The sequence below is a fragment of the Muntiacus reevesi genome, chromosome 3, assembly GCF_963930625.1.
Source record: "Muntiacus reevesi chromosome 3, mMunRee1.1, whole genome shotgun sequence".
Classification (NCBI taxonomy): domain Eukaryota; kingdom Metazoa; phylum Chordata; class Mammalia; order Artiodactyla; family Cervidae; genus Muntiacus; species Muntiacus reevesi.
The window spans coordinates 115890444-115906620 of record NC_089251.1 but is presented as its reverse complement, the minus strand read 5'-3'; the positions used below and the strand labels follow the sequence as shown (position 1 = coordinate 115906620).

At 44.4% G+C, this 16177-nt stretch overlaps 1 protein-coding gene and 1 long non-coding RNA gene across 5 annotated transcripts in view; one reads left to right on the top strand and one right to left on the bottom strand.

Annotated features, from left to right (window-relative positions):
- KHDRBS1 (KH RNA binding domain containing, signal transduction associated 1) overlaps positions 1 to 4322 on the bottom strand; it is a 33756-nt gene extending 29434 nt beyond the window's left edge. For both annotated transcript variants that reach the window (XR_010662411.1, XM_065930286.1), the window contains exon 1: positions 3776 to 4322. Coding sequence is in view for 1 of the 2 variants with exons in the window: in XM_065930286.1 (XP_065786358.1) it covers positions 3776 to 4157 (382 nt within the window). In the remaining variant the exon portion in view is untranslated. The remainder of the gene's footprint in view (positions 1 to 3775) is intronic.
- Positions 4323 to 4783: 461 nt separating this feature from the next.
- The window catches only part of LOC136164798 (uncharacterized), a 48419-nt gene continuing 37025 nt past the window's right edge, over positions 4784 to 16177 (top strand). The window contains exons 1-4 of one of the 3 annotated variants that reach the window (XR_010662410.1): positions 4787 to 5260; positions 9002 to 9222; positions 13742 to 13891; positions 14493 to 15434. This is a non-coding gene — a long non-coding RNA (uncharacterized lncRNA). Of the gene's footprint in view, positions 5261 to 9001; positions 9223 to 13741; positions 13892 to 14492; positions 15435 to 16177 lie in introns of those variants that run through there. The other 2 variants (XR_010662408.1, XR_010662409.1) reach the window with 2 other exon arrangements.

Below are 16177 nucleotides of genomic sequence, written 5' to 3'. Positions count from 1 at the left end.
TCAATTTGGCTAATATAGAAGTCTGTATTCAAAATTGAAATCCTTCAGAATTGTGTTGATATTTTTCCATCATGCAATGAAGATGAATATTTATTTACCAACTATTTAGTAAGAGGCCACTCTGTGCAGTACTTATAAAGGAACAGAAGATACAGACATCAACAAAACAGACCAAAGATCCCTGCTCTGGTAGAGCTAACATTCTGGTCATAAAGAAGGGGTAACCAACAAGCAAACACATTAACTACAACATATGGTGTGTCAGATGCTGGTCTAAGTACAAAATAAGGTTAAGCTGGGAAAGGGAGAGGGAGGGCTGGGAAGGCAAGAGTGGTCTGGGTCTTGTGGCACCTCTTGGGAAATGGGCAGAGTTGCCTGGAGGAGCCACAGTCCCAAGTGCTATGCTCTCTGGGTTTCCTCCTTCTTCTGTGTCTTGGTCTTGTCACCTTCACTGATCTGTTGGCTAGACTATGATGTGTTCAGATTTTCTTTTAATATTTTAGCACACACACAAAATTTTTTTGAGTACAATTTTGTTGTAGGCACTATAGTGACGAATGGGGGAGTGGTGAGCAAAGAGGTTTAAGTGTGAGGATCCAGACTTAGACTGACTTCAAATCTTCCTCATGCGGTTTATTGATTTTGTTACCTTAGGCAAATTATTTAATCTGCTTGCCTTGGTTTCCTCATATGTAGAAATAAAGATAAGAGTAATAAGAGTAACTTCCTCTTAGTAAGGTTAATAGTTGATGTAAAGTGCTCAGACCAGTGTCCAGCATCTAGCATAGTGTTAGTCATATTTTTCCTACACATATTCTCATCACAAAGTTTAACTACTATTGTCTTCTCAGTCTCATTTCTTCACAATTGGTCAATTTTACTACAATCCCTTTTCCAGATCATTCAAAAATATCTTAAAGTAAATTAACTATACTCAACTTAAAAAAACCCTAAAAGCTGGGTCCAACATATATCAACATTTATCCATTCTAAGAGTCTTTCCAGGTAGCTCAGCTGGTAAAGAATCTGCCTGCAATGCAGGAGACCCAGGTTCAATTCCTGGGTCTGGAAGTTCCCCTGGAAAAGGGATAGGCTGCCCGCTCCAGTATTCTTGGGCTTCCCTGCTGGCTCAGACAGTAAAGAATCCGCCTGCAATGTGGGAGATCTGAGTTCGATCCCTGGGCTGGGAAGATCCCTAGAGGAGGGCATAGCAACCCACTCCAGTATTCTTGCCTGGAGAATCCCCACGGACAGAGGAGCCTGGAGGGCTACAGTCCATGGACTTGCGAAGAGTCAGACACGACTGAACCACTAAGCACAGCGTATGCATGCTAAGAAGTATTCACCTTTCCCAAGTCAGTTCTCTCAGTGAGCCAGCATTACCTTAACCCCCTTTCTCCAGTTAAAATTCAATTTGGTTAAAGAAAAAAAGACATAAAAAAGTTTGGGACGTTTGGGACTTGTCCAGTGGTCCAGTGGTTAAGAATCCATCCTGCAATGCAGGGGACCCAGGTTTGATACCTGGCCCTGGGATCTAAGATCCCACAAGGCACAGAGGAATGAAGCTTATCTGTGGAAACTAAGACCTGACATAGTCAAATAAATATATAGTTTTTTTTTTAAAGTGAGAGGGAAAAAAAGCTCAAATTAAAAAAAAAATTAAAGCATGCTCTCTTGTGACAAAAGTTAAGCAGTAAGAGAGAGGTGAAAATTTTATGTAACTTCTAAGGATCAGGCTTCCCTGGTGGCTCAGATGGTAAAGAATCTGCCTACAATGCAGAAGACCTGGGTTCAATCCCTGGGTAAGGAAGATCCCCTGGAGGAGGGTATGGCAACCCACTCCAGTATTCTTGTCTGGAGAATCCCATGGACAGAGGAGCCTGGTAGGCTACTGTCCATTGGGGTCACAAAGAGTCGAACACAACTGAGCAACTAACACCTTCACTGTAAGTATCAAGTTTTTGATAGCTATCCTAAGAAATAGTATTTTACCTAAAAGGCTAGATTAGCACTGGACACCTGATGTGCGCACAATGGCAAGAAAAATTTTGCATTTTCATCCTAACTCAGTACCACGAATTTACAACTAGGAGAAAACTGGTGGCAAGTTATTATCTAATGATTATAGGTCAAAATAACTGTGCCAGAGCTTTTTATACAACATTTAATCCTCACAACTCACCACCCCACTTCACAGATGAGCTTAGTGAGATTCAGAAAGTTTCCCAAGAGTAGATGACTAGTCAAGAGCTAGAATTTCAAACCCAAGTCAACACCTTAACACTTCTAAAGTTTATTTTATTCTCACACATTTAACCTGGACTGATTGAAGACGCAAGAAAATAAAAATAAGACTCAGTCAACTTTTAGCATTGTCTGAGGTTCTTGAACCTACATGTACTTGCTTTCAGATTCAGACAACTGGTATTTGCTATATGCAAGACAATATGAAAAACATAAAGATTAAAAAAGCTTTCCTTGCCCTCAAAGAGTTTGCCAGAAGAACACAATGAACAGTAATGTTTCAAACAATCTGATTGTGTTACAGAAGAGCAAAGCACAGAGTTGAAACCATAAGCAGTTTATTTAAATGCTATTCTTGAATGTCTTGGGCTTTGTTTACTGTTTAAAGATTTCCTCTAATGTTGGGAGATAGAGAACAAACGGAGGGGAAAGGATATTTTCATATGGAACCTGTCCATTATTTCAATCCTGCCAAAGAGTACAACTACTCACTCAGTGTTGGAAGGTTTTGGATTTGTATCTGTTTATAACATTTAGGTATCATAAGACACTTATTAAACCGTTTTAACAATCAGAGAGGGCAAAATAGGCGGCTTTCGGGAGATCAGAGCGACTAGATGATGGCTAGTTTTGCGCAAAAAAGGAGCGCTAGTCTACAGACAGAGAACAAAGACTACTCTTCCTTATCTATTTCACTACTGAAAAGAACGGGGGAGGAAGCCACGCAAACTTATGTCAATTTTTTCCACCAGCTGATTGGGAATGCCACGCAAACCATCCTTAACCTCCCTCTGTCACCCCCTTTCACCGTCTTTAGGTTTATTTTTTTCCCCTTTCTTGAGTGCAGAATACACATTATAAAATAAAGGACTCAAAAACGTCTGGTTCGGCAGCAATGACCATCTTATCTGCCGAGGTCGGAAATATGATTAGGAAAACCTCAAGCTCGGATTCCCACAGGTTGCTCCTGCCTCCAAGCAACTCAAGCTCCCGTTACCGCTAAGTCCGACCCGGCCCCGGCGGCCGCGGCGCGCTGGACAGGGCACCCCAGTCTCACCCCATCTCACCTCGCCCCCCTCCCTCTCACGGTCCCTCCCGGCTCAGGCTGTCTTCACCTCCTACACTCTCAGTTGAGGCGCCGACCGCCACCCGCGATCAAACAAGCTTCCCCTTTGGGGGAAGGGGGAGATGAAGGTTCCTTTCTGGAAGAATCTGAGCCCTCGGAGCGCAGGGCAGCTGCAAGAAGGGAGGCAGAAGGGTCGGCCAAGGGGGCGGGAAACGCGGCATTTATCCATCAAGATCTTTGCGCGAAGAGATCGCCAAGTTCCCTCCGGGCCTCCATGGCAGCCTAGAAATTCTCCCTCGCCCTCTGGGCCGGGATGGGAACGTGGAATCTTAGGCTTCCGAAGATGAGGATGAGAGGAGTCCACGACTGCCTGGGTCCTCAGGGGACGCGAAGAGGAACAAAGCCGCTACCACCCATGCCCCCGAGTGGCCGGGCGACCCAGAGGGATCCCAGACGCCCGCTTACCTGCCGTCAGCAACTGCATGGCGTGAGTGAAGGACGGGTCGAGTGAGTCCTTCTCGGCCATGAGTTCGGGCAGATATTTGTTCTCCGGCTCCATCTTGACGGAGGCAGTGGCTGAGGGGGGCAGCAGCGGGGTCGGCGCTGGACCGCCCACTGTCGCGTCGGGACCGGTGGCCGAGGGCGGCAGCAGCGGTGGCGGCTGCGTGGCGGGCGAGGCCCGGGCGCCCCCGCGAGACCCTCCTCCACCTCCCCGGGACCGGTGAGGCAGCGGTGGCTGCCGAGGGGGCGCCTGACGCACGGAGGGGTGGGCACCTGAGGGGTCCATGGAGCCGCTGCGGCCCGAGGACCGGCTCATGCGCGCGGCGGGGTCGTCCCGGCGCTGCATTGGTAAAGATGTGCGATTAAGGGATCGAGGAAGCGACGCGTTAGCGGCGGAGGCCCGAGCGGCGGCGGCCCGAGCGGCGGTTGGCTGGGGTGAGAGAGCGGGAGCGACAGCGACCGAAGCCGACCCGAGCGACCCAGCGAAAGAGAGCACCGGAAATGAGGCGGCGCGCGTGCGCAGCCAGCCACCGGCACCGCCCTTGGGTCTCTCCGCGGAGAACAAAGTCCCCGGTCGGGCCACGGCGCCTGCGCGCCGTCGCGGAGTCCGAAGAAGTCGCCTCCCCGCTCCCCTGTTCCCTCCGAGCCCTCCAGGCCGGGGACTTGTGCGCGTGCGCCGGAGGCCGCGGGCTCCGTTCGTTTCTTTTCCACGTGACTCGGCGCTAGCGGGACACGTGTCTCCTCCCCCTTCTGGCCGAGCGCGCGGAGGGGGCGGGGGCTGTGGAATGTCTTTGTCTGCGCGCGAGCCCGCGGAGTGTGGGGCGGGAGACCTGTTACTCGCGGGGCCACGCCTCCTCCAACGGCTGAGCTGTGGTGGGGGGGCGGTGCCTGTACTCAGTGGGGTGGGTCAGGGGCGGGTTGCGGGGGGGTGGTTACTGAAGAATGAAAGGAGACCCTCCCAGGAGATGCGGGAGGGAAAGGAGAGAGAATTGGGGCTGACTGGGCAAAAGGAGACGAGGGTGAGAGGCACAAGGGAGATTAGGGTGAAGAAGGAACGACTAAGGGAGAGTCTGACGTAGTGTTGAGGAGTGGAGATGCGGCCAGACTTGGAGGGGGCCATTGAGGAAGGGCTGGTCAGTGGAAAGACTGAAGGCTATTGGAGGACTTAAACTAAGAGGGAGGGGTCTGATCGGAGACCTGATATCCAGCCAGGAAAAGGGCCCCAGACCGAAGCAGCTAATCCAAGAAGCCGTATCCTGTCATTTCCAGTATAGTAGGTTTTTAGACTTAGCCATTGTTGATCAGAGAAGTCGTCTGAAAGGTGAAGCCTTTTAACTCTGCATATAGTACTGCTTTCTGCAGATTGTGTTTCTTTCACAAAAAAGTGGGGTAGAGGCCAGCTCCTTAATCTGTGGTGGTTGCATCATTCGTGTGGCTCCTTCTACTGATGTGAGTGCTAATCCTGCTCGTCACTGTAAATCATCTTTCCACACTTGCTCAAAGAGATAGACCCTTACCACAGCTCTCAAGGCCAAGGTATTACAGTGGACGGTCTCCCACAGCGTTCTCTTTATCCTGGGGTGCTATATGCAAACGAAGGCTAGGTCTTTACCTTGCATAAACTCTAACGCTTGGTACCTTCTCTAACCCTTCCCCCCACAGATTTTTTGTTTGTTTGTTTCTCTCATTCAAAGCATTCGCTCTCACCCCTTTTCCTTCTGGATCTGTTCCCCTAATAAGCGCACGCTTTCCAAAAGCATTTCTGGAAATTGTCTTCTGGGTGCCTAAAAACTGCTGATTTTTAGATTTGAAACTTAGAAGCCTTCAGCTTAGGGAACATTAGGGCTTGGCTGCCTTCTTGGGGGTAGGGAGATAAATCACCAGAAGGAATGAGAACAAAACACAGATCACTCCATAAATTATTACATATTTATCTCCAGTGTCTAGGCAGTACTTTACTTTGAGGTCACATAGGTAGTTTTTAATCAAGGAGGAGGAAAAAAGAAAGGAATGTTTTTGGATAATTGTAATGAAGAATGTGATGTGACAAATGCCCAAAGATAAGTAAATATTAGATGGGATTAGAGTTCAAAGTGGAAGATAGATTTCAGCCAGGGGAGAATGAATTCCAGGCAAAGGAAAGTGTGAATGTATGAACAGAGATGAGAATGTCACAGATGTGTTTAAGGTATGGGAGTAATCCATTTGTGGACTGTGAAAAAATTGGTGAGTTGAGAGAGCGAGTGTATGGAGGAGGGGAAAGGGGGTGAAGAGGATTTACAGCTCCCTTGCGATTAATTTCTGCTGCTGTCCTTGAAATTCCTGCTTGGGTAGTGGTGTTACAAATGTCTGAAGTGTCCTTACTCTGTAATGAGATGCTCAGCTGGAGGTACCTTGAGCTGAGGCTAATAAAACTTTGATAAAGAAATGTCTGAGAAGGCGCTGGGTAGTGGTGGGTAGTGGTATCTGTGGGTTTCTAGACTAGACTCAACATTCTTTTTGGGAGGCTGTCAAACCTTTACTTACTTTGTCTAAAGGTGGGGTTGAAGAGAAGTTTGAACCTTCCTAGTGAGATGCAAAAACAGTTATCTCTGAGGTGATGTGTTGTGACGCTGCAGTGTGTTCACCAAGTAGACGAAGCAACAGCCTTCTGTTTGGGGGTGGGGGTGTGGTCTTCCCTGGGGTCAGGGAAGAGTAATTCCTGTCCTGAAAGACTGGAGGTCTGGATTTCATTTTGTGTTGACCATGGTATACTGTGACCCAGCTCCACCTGAAGGTATTAACAGCATGGCCTTGTGAAGAAACTGACTTGGGAGTGAGGCAGACAAATTCAAAGCCAGCTATGCCTTGTCCTTGCTGTATACCGTTAGTAAAACTATAACCTGTCTGAGCCTTAGTTTCTTCCTCTCTAAAGTTGAGTTGATGACATCTACCTTGCAGAGTTGTTGTGAACGTTAACAAATAACAGTGTAAACCTCCTGGGTTTATAAGCAGAATCAGGATAGTTATCATTCCATTTAGTGCCTAGTGAAGATTTTTCGGTGTTTCATGTTAGCTGTGGATCTGAAAGGCCTGTTCTCTAATCTGTCTCATTTTCTCTGACTGTAGCTAGAGTTTGTTTTGGTGGTGGGAGAGAGAAGTTTCTTCCACCCTGTGTCCTCCCTGCATTCAGTTTCTGTGGTGTAGGAAGCAAGATTAATTGAGAGCATTGTGATTCAGATGGAGTTAGGTCCAAATCTGGCTTACCTGCTGGAGGATTGAACGCATTACTTAAACTTCCTCAGCCTTGCTTTCTCCTCTTTGATAAACAAGGGGTCATAACAATACCTACCTTGGGGCTGTTAGGATTAAACAGATAGTGTTTGTAAAGCGCTCAGCAGGGGAACTGGCAATTAGTAGGTGCCTGATAAGCGATAGTGGCCATTGTTATTATTTTATTGAGTACCTTATTGCTTGTTTTCACTTTCATGTGAGTCCCTAACTGAGGGGCTGGAAGGACTTTTTTTTTTTTTTCTTTTTTTTTGCACGTAGCTGCTTCTGCAGGCCCTGTCTGCCTTCCCTGCTTTGCAGTCAGTTCCCAAGAGTTGAAGGGCTCCAGCCTGGAGCTCTCCAGCTCTCCCTGGGCCGGAGAGTTTCTCTTCAGAGAAACTATTCATCTGTTTAAGCTTACACATCTATGGTGCCAAATATGTGGAAGATGTGGAAGGAGAAAGTGAGACCAAAATTCAATATTTAAAATTCTTCTAAGATTTAATTTTTTTATTGGAGTATATTTGATTTCCAATGTTGTGTTAGTTTCAGGCACACAGTAAAGTGAATCCATTATGCACATACATATATCCATTCTTTTTCAGATTCTTCTCCCATATAGGCCACCTACAGAGTATGGAGTAGAGTTCCTTGTGCTATATAATAGGTCCTTATTATCTATTTTGTGTATAGTAGTGTGTATATGTCAATTCCAATCTTCCAATTTATCCCTCCCCCACTTAAGATTTTTTAATTATTAAAAATCTATGTTTTGATTATTCAGCATCTCTGTGCTTCCTTTTTTCTTTTATAAAATGGAATTAAACTACACCTGTGACTTCCCTGGTGGTCCAGTGGTTAGATTCTGCGTTTCCGCTGCAGGAGGCATGGGTTTGATTCCTAGTGGGGGAGCTAAGATCCCACATAACCTTGTGGTGCAGCCAAAAACAAAAGGACAAACAAACAAATACGCCTACTACCTACTTCATAGGGCTGTTATGAGGACTCAAAGAGCACATTTTTACAAAGTAGAGTAATGCCCAGAAGATTACAAATGTTAAATAAATAGCACATTTTATTATAAAAATAATATGCTTCTAGTTTTAAGGAAAATCTAACCATAAGAAAGGAATAAAGTGAAAAGTAAAATTCCCCTTAAAACCTGGCCCATTCACTTGACTGTGCTTTTGTACATATATCCACCATTCAGTGGTTGCTTATGTAAACTTCTAGACATTTTTAGGCATCTATTTGTTTTAAACACAAACTGTAATATACTATATGAACAGTTTTTGACTTATTTTTAAATGAAATATTCTATTCAAACATCCCTTATCAGTATATGTAAATCTACTTCATTTTCCATGGTAGGATATTATTCCACCAAGTACTTCTCATTACCTTCTGATGGAAATGTAGGTTGATTCCAGCTTTTCAGTATTACAAATGATACTGCAATGAACATCATCCTACAGAACATCTTTGTGCACTGATAGCAATATACTCATGGCATAAATTCCTAGAAATAACACAATAAAACTGTACCAAGCAACATCCTCTTGTCCCACCTCCTCAATCAATTCTGACTATTCTTGTCCCATAGTTTTTTTTAACCTGATTTTATTTTTTCATGGAAAGGCATTTTATTTTAAACATAGCAGTGTGTAATGTCAATCCCAAACTCACAATCTTATGCCCCTCTGCCCACTGCCAGTAACCATAAACTAGTTCTCTGTTTTGTAGATAAGTTCATTTGTATCATTTTAAAAGACTGCATATAAGTGATATTATATGATATTTGTCTTTGTCTGACTACTTTACTCAGTATGATAATCTCCAGGTCCACCCATGTTGCTGCAGATGGCATTATTTCATTCTTTTTAATGGCTGGATAATATTCCATTGCATATATGTACCACATCTTTATTTTCCTTCCCCTAGTTTTGGTCTTTGCCTGTGTGGTGGATGAAAATGGCCTGAGGGCCAACACTGGATAAGACTCCATGCCCTCAAGGAGCTTACTGTAGAGTGAAGAGGACAAATATGTGAATCAGGAGTTATCAGGCAGTGTGAAAAGTGCTTGATCATGGAGGACTATACCAAGGGCTGCTGGAATGCACAGGAAGGAATGACTGGCCAACTGCCAACATAAATGAGGGAAGGTGAGATTTGGATGAAAGTTGCCAGGTGAAGTGGGGGCAGGGCATTTTAAATGTTGGGAGTTCAGAGCTGGGTCCTGTGCCTCATATCCCTACTCCATGATCTGTAATTTAGATCTCTAACCCAAACTTCTGTGTTCCAAATCCAGATAGCCAATTGCATCCCTTTTACATCCCCCTAGAGACCCATCAAACTCACCATGTCCCCAGTAGAACTCGAACTTGCAGCACTAGCAATGCTGTTTCAGGGCTCAGATGACTTGAGAAACTAACTCCTTCAATTAGACCCAGGCCTGCTCCAGCACATGAGAGCGTCATGTGCCAGCAACACTTAAGGAGGAATCCACTTCCAGGGCCAGGCTGCTTGTTTGCCTCACTCCAGTCCAGGGGTGCTCTTAGCATTCCTACAGAAGGCACCCTTCCTGGGGGCAGTGGGCAGGGGGTCAGAGTGGGGCTGACATGCCCGATGACTTGGTCCCACCGCTTAGTCTGACAGTGAAAAGTCCCTAGAAGTGTCCCCAAGATACTTGAAGGGAACTTCATAGGGGCAACAACAGGAACTTGGAATGATTAGTGTTCATATGGCTGGCTTTGTTTGAGTTCACAGGGTTATGAGACCTGTGTAATATTTGGATTATAATAATTTTTTACAGCTGTCCCCCTTATGTGCAGGAACTATTTCTGTCTTTATATATAGAGGCTGGAACAGGCATTTGATAAATGTGTATTGCTAAACTCTCTTTCTCCCTGTTGCCTTCACCACCAGCCTGCTTCTCCTCCCAAGTTCCCTGTCTTAGGGACTAGCACCCCCAACTCACCACACAGCCAGAAATCTGGGAGTTGTCTTTAACTTCTTGCTATTGCCTCACTGCTCTATGCCCACCCTATGCAATCCATGCCTGAACCTTTTTGTTGTTTACTTCATAAATATTGCCTCTCTATGTTTCTCTGTCTCCACTATCTGTGTCTCCATCTTAGGTGCCATGATGCCTCACCTGAACTTCTGCAGCCTCTGAGCTGGTCCCCAACTTCTCCTTTTGCTCCTACCCCTCTTCTCTATTTCTCTACCCAGAAGCCAGCATAGTGTTTTCCAAATGCAAATCTGATCATGTCTGTCTGTCTGTCTCACGCACATACAAACGTCCTTAGTTAAACCTCTTCAATGGCTTGCCGTTGTCCTTAGAATAAAGACTAGGACCCTTACCCTTACCACATCTGATCCAGCCCTGCCTGCATGGTGAGCCCTGCCTGGCTTTCCCGCTTCATCTCATGCCATTCTTCTCCTCAGTTCCTGTGCTTGGCAACCCAGCCCTTTTTCAGTTCCTCAAACAAGTCAGACTCAGGCTTCCCCCAGTCTGCACACTTTGTTGGTTCCTTCGTCTAAACTCCAAATGTGTCTTCCCTCCCCTCACTCAAGTTCCCCTGACTCCACCTCTTTTCATTGTTGTTGTTGTTTAGGCACTTAGTCACGTCCAACTCTTTGTGACCCCAAAGGCTGTAGCCCGCCAGGCTCCTCTGTCCATGGGATTTCACAGGCAAGAATACTGGAGTAGGTTGCCATTTCCTTCTCCAGGAGATCTTCCCGACCCCGGGATTAAACCTGCGGCTCCTGCTTGGCAGGAGGATTCTTTACCCCTGAGCCACCAGGGAAGCTAATTCCTATCTGTCCTTCAGAATTATGAAAAATGTCATTTCTTCAGAGAAGCCTTTCCAGATCCCCAGGGCCAATCAACTTAGCTTTCACTGTTACACGTTCTCAGGGCTTTATTCCTAACTCTTACCACATTTTAAATTTACTTCTTCATGTGATTACTTGAGTAACATCTACCTCTGCCGGTTGAATGTAAGCCCTATGAGGGCAGGAGATTTGTCTGTGGTGCTTATAGTTATGTCCCCAGCAACTGGCACATACTGGATTGGCTGAGTTGGCTGATCAACAAAGAGTGGTTGGCTCAGTGACTGAAGAAATAGGAACAGCACATACAGAGATATGAAAGCATTACAAAGCTTGGCATGGGGCCCTGGAATGGCAAGTCACATGGTATGATCTAGACTAGGGTCTGAGGGAGGTGCATGGAAACTGGCAGGAGATGTTGCAGGCCCCAAAATTAGTCCATGTCTTGATGCTCAAGTAAGGAAATAGAATGTCCATGGGGAGCATCAGGGTCAGATCATCAGAGATGAAGAGCAGAGAAGAAAACCAGTGGTTTACAATCCATATTTGGCCTGTGCATATATTTTAATCAGCTTGCCTAACTTAAAAATAGCAAATAGGAGGGGGAAAAGTAGAAGCAATGACAAATTTGATTTTCTTGGACTTGAAAGGCACTGTGGACATGACTGCAGCTATGAGATTAAAAGACACTTGTTCCTTGGAAGGAAAGCTATGACAAACCTAGACAGTGCATTAAGAAGCAGAGACATCACTTTGTCAGTGAAGGTTTGTATAGTCAAAGCTATGGTTTTTCCAGTAGTCATATACAAATGTGAGAGTTAGAACATAAAGAAGGCTGACAGCCCAAGAATTGATGTTTTCAAATTGTGGTGCTGGAGAAGACTCTTTAAGAGTCCCTTGGACTGCAAGGTGATCAAACCAGTCAATTCTAAAAGAAATGAACCCTGAATATTCATTGGAAGGACTGATGCTGAAGCTTCTACTACTTTGGCCACCTGATGCAAAGAGCTAAATCATTGGAAAAGACCCTGGTGCTGGGAAGGATTGAAGACAAAAGGAAAAGAGAACAGCAGAGGATGAGATGGTTAGATAGCATCCCTGACTTAATGCACATGAATCTGAGCAAACTCCAGGAGATAGTGGAGGACGGAGAAGCCTGGCTTGCTACAGTGCATGGGAGTCACACAGAGTCAGATGTGACTTAAAAACTGAATGACAACAACTTAAAATTTTCTCAAAACATCAGCTGTTCTAGGAACAATAGGTTTGTACTCCTGCAAGCAATAATTAGTTTCCACCTTTAAAGAGCATTGCCTCTAACTCCCTGGGCCATTTTCTACCAGCCTGGCTCTCTAAGCATTTGAGTTGTGACCCAGTTTTAGAGGGATCATTCCAGTAGGGGAATGGAAGAGGAGGTTGGAGAGGGTGGAGAGTGGGTGGGGGAGGGCAATGGCAGTGGGAGGAACCCAGGGAGTGGAGGGAGTTAATGTTCAACTTGGAGACACCGAAGCCTAAGGGACCCTACATCTGGACTCAGTCAGTTGAACTCAGGCTTAGGGTTGGGGAGGGGAATAAGCTTCAGATCCTAGGGCCCTCCTTCCGCCATTAGAAGCTTTGTTTGGATTAAGTGTTCATTAGTGTTAGTCACTCTGTCATGATTCTGCAATAACATGGACAGTATCCCACCAGGCTCCTCTGTCCATGGAATTCTCCAGGCAAGAATACTGGAGTGGGTTGCTATTCCCTTCTCCAGGTAATCTTCCTAACCCAGGGATCAAACCCGAGTCTCTGCATTGCAGATTCTTTACCAACTGAACCACCAGCAAAGCCCTTTGTTTCGATTCAGTTCAGTTCAGCTCAGTTCAGTTCAGTTCAGTTCAGTCACTCAGTCATGTCCGACTCTTTGTGACCCCCATGGACTGCAGCACATCAGGCTTCCCTGTCCATCACCAACTCCTGGAGCTTACTCAAACTCATGCCCATTGAGCCGGTGATGCCATCCAACCATCTCATCCTCTGTTGTCCCCTTCTCCTCCTGCCTTCAATTATTCCCAGCATTAGGGTCTTTTCAAATGAGTCAGTTCTTCTCATCAGGTGGCCAAAGTATTGGAGTTTCAGCTTCAGCATCAGTCCTTCCAATGAATATTCAGGACTGATCTCCTCTAGGATGGACTAGTTGTATCTCCTTGCTGTCCAAGAGACTCTCAAGAGTCTTCTCCAACACTTCAGTTCAAAAGCATCAATTCTTCAATGCTCGGCTTTCTTCATAGTCCAACTCTCACATCCATACATGACTACTGGAAAAACCAAAGCTTGAACTAGACAAATCTTTGTTGGCAAATTAATGTCTCTGCTTTTTAATATGCTGTCTAGATTGGTCATAACTTTTCTTTGAAGGAGCAAGTGTCTTTTAATTTCACGGCTGCAATCACCATCTGCAGTTATTTTGGAGCCCCAAAAAATAAAGTCTGTCACTGCATCCATTGTTTCCCCATCTATCTGCCATGAAGTGATGGGACCAGATGCCATGATCTTAGTTTTCTGAATGTTGAGCTTTAAGCCAACCTTTTCACTCTCCTCTTCCACTTTCATTAAGAGACTCTTTAGTTCTTCATTTTCTGCCATAAGGGTGGTGTCATCTGCATATTTGAGGTTATTGGTTTTTCTCCCGGCAATCTTGATTCTAGCTTGTGCTTCATCTAGCCCGGCATTTCTCATGATGTACTCTGCATATAAGTTAAATAAGCAGGGTGACAATACACAGCCTTGATGTACTCCTTTTCCTGTTTGGAACCAGTCTGTTGTTCCATGTCCAGTTCTAACTGTTGCTTCTTAATTTGCACACAGGTTTCTCAGGAGACAGGTCATGTGGTCTGGTATTCCCATTTCTTTAAGAATTTCCCACAGTTTGTTGTGGTCCACACAGTCAAAGGCTTTGGATTAAAGAGAAGATAAAAACAAAACAGGAAATCCACTGTGATCCTGGCTGATTTGAGAGTAAGTGAATGAATACTGGAGTTTTAACAAGATAAAAACTACCTTCTTCTGAGCCTGCCTTTGCCCTCTCCACATCTCAGAGAGATACAAGATAGACAAGACCATAGTCTTTAGTACAGAAGAGATTGACAGTGTTTTGGGGAGGAAGATATTTAAATAATTAAATAGTGCTAGGTAATAGAGAAGCATTCATTCATTCAGCAAACATATTGTGAATCCCTATTGTGTGCCAGATACTGCGCTAAGTGTTGGGAATACGGTCTTGAAGAAAACAGACATGTCCTCTGCCCTCATATAGTTTATACCTAGGTGGTGTGGGAGATCAGAGGATGATGGAAAATTAATTCTGAAGGATGCAACTCTCATAGGCAAACATTTGGTCTAGGCCTGGAAGAAATAATAAAATTTTGCTGGGACTTGGATGGAACATGGAAAGTCCATTCTAGTCGGAAAGAAGAACAGGAGGAGCTGGTGAGACTGCGTGAGATTTCTGTGTGAAACAGAAGGGTTAGGTTGGAGTGATTTTTATGAAAGAGAAGAAAGCAAAATGTTTAGACCACAGATTGTTTTTTAATCTAAATACCATTGGGTTCTTTTCTAGAAACTGAATGCTTTAAAATGGAACTACTTCAAAATAACTAAAACAAGAAACGAATCCAGAGGTGAAAACATCGTTGTTCCATTGTATGAGGTTTCACTGTAAAATAATCATTTTAAATCAGCATAACACTCTAGAAATTACCCATTGAAATCAGAGGCTTTTGATTCCTCTTTTCAAATTGCCTTCAGAGCCTAAAGCCTATTCTTCTGACTATTATCAAAGGTGAAAATTTTGTTCTTGTTGTTGCTTTTGTATTTACTGTTGACTTTTTGAATTAACACACATTCAATTTATGCAGTAATGTGAATAGCATTTAACATCGAAGTTGACAACTTTTTATGCTTGAGGGTGAATTTAATTTTGAGAAACAAATAATTCAGAGCCGAAGTTAGCAAATAAGATAGAAATCAAGTTGGGATAAAGATTTCGAATAAAGAATTCAGTACTTTTAAAGTAATCCTCAAACACTTTTGACAGATGATAGCACTGTCAGAAGAAGGGGAGACACACGCATCCAAAGCATCTATTTCAAGAACAGTACTTGATAGACAGGGTCCCTGGTTTTGTGCTTCTTTCTAAATAGGGGAGATGGGTAATCACCAAGTAAACTAACAAGGCTGAAATAAGTTTTAGAAAGACAGTAAAGCAAGATACTGTGATTGAGTGACTGGGATGGGGATGGAGGGCTGGATACTTTTGGTGGGATTGTCCTGGAAGATCCCTCTGAGGGAGAAGAAGCTAGTCATGGCCAGTGTTGAGGGAAGAACACTCTGGAAAAAAAGGACCAGCGAGTGCAGTGGCCCTGAAGCAGTAACTGTTTGAGTGAATTCTAGGAACAGAAAAGGACCAAATGGTTGGAAAGTAAGTGAGCACAGCGGGTAGCTATGAGTGAAGTGGATGAGGTAGGAAGGATTAGAATCCAGCACAGCCATGCAAGTTGCAGTAAGGCGTTTTCTCTGGCTTGTATTCTTCTAGCACAGAGACCAATAAAATGGCTATTACAGTCAATATTCAATAAATTTTTGATTATTTAGTACAGAAATTAACTTGTGTTTTATTGTTATTGATTTTTCATCCAGCTTTATTGAGATAAAACTGACACACAACACTGTATAAGTTTAAGGTGTACAGTATAATGATTTGACTTACAGTTAATGATTATCACAGTAAACTTAGTAAACATGATCTCACAGATATAAAATTAAAGAAATAGAAAAAGGTTTTTCCTTATAATGAGAATTCAGGATTTACTCTTAAGAACTTTCATATATAACATACAGTAGTGTTAATTATACTAATAATGTTGTACATTATATCCCTAGTACTTTCAGTTCAGTTCAGTTGCTCAGTCATGTCCGACTCTTTGTGACCCCATGGACTGCAGCACACCAGGCTTCCCTGTCCATCACCAGCTCCCAGAGCTTGCTCAAAGTCATGTCGATTGAGTTGGTGATGCTGTCCAATCATCTCATCTTCTGTCATCTCCTTCTCCCGCCTTCAATCTTTCCCAGGATCAGAGTCTTTTCTAATGAGTCAGTTCTTCCCATCGGGTGGCCAAAGTATTGTAGCTTCAGCTTCAACATCAGTCCTTCCAATGAACATTCAGGACTGACTTCCTTTAGGATGGACTGGTTTGGTCTCCTTGCAGTCCAAGGGACTCTCAAGAGTCTTCTCCAACACCCCAG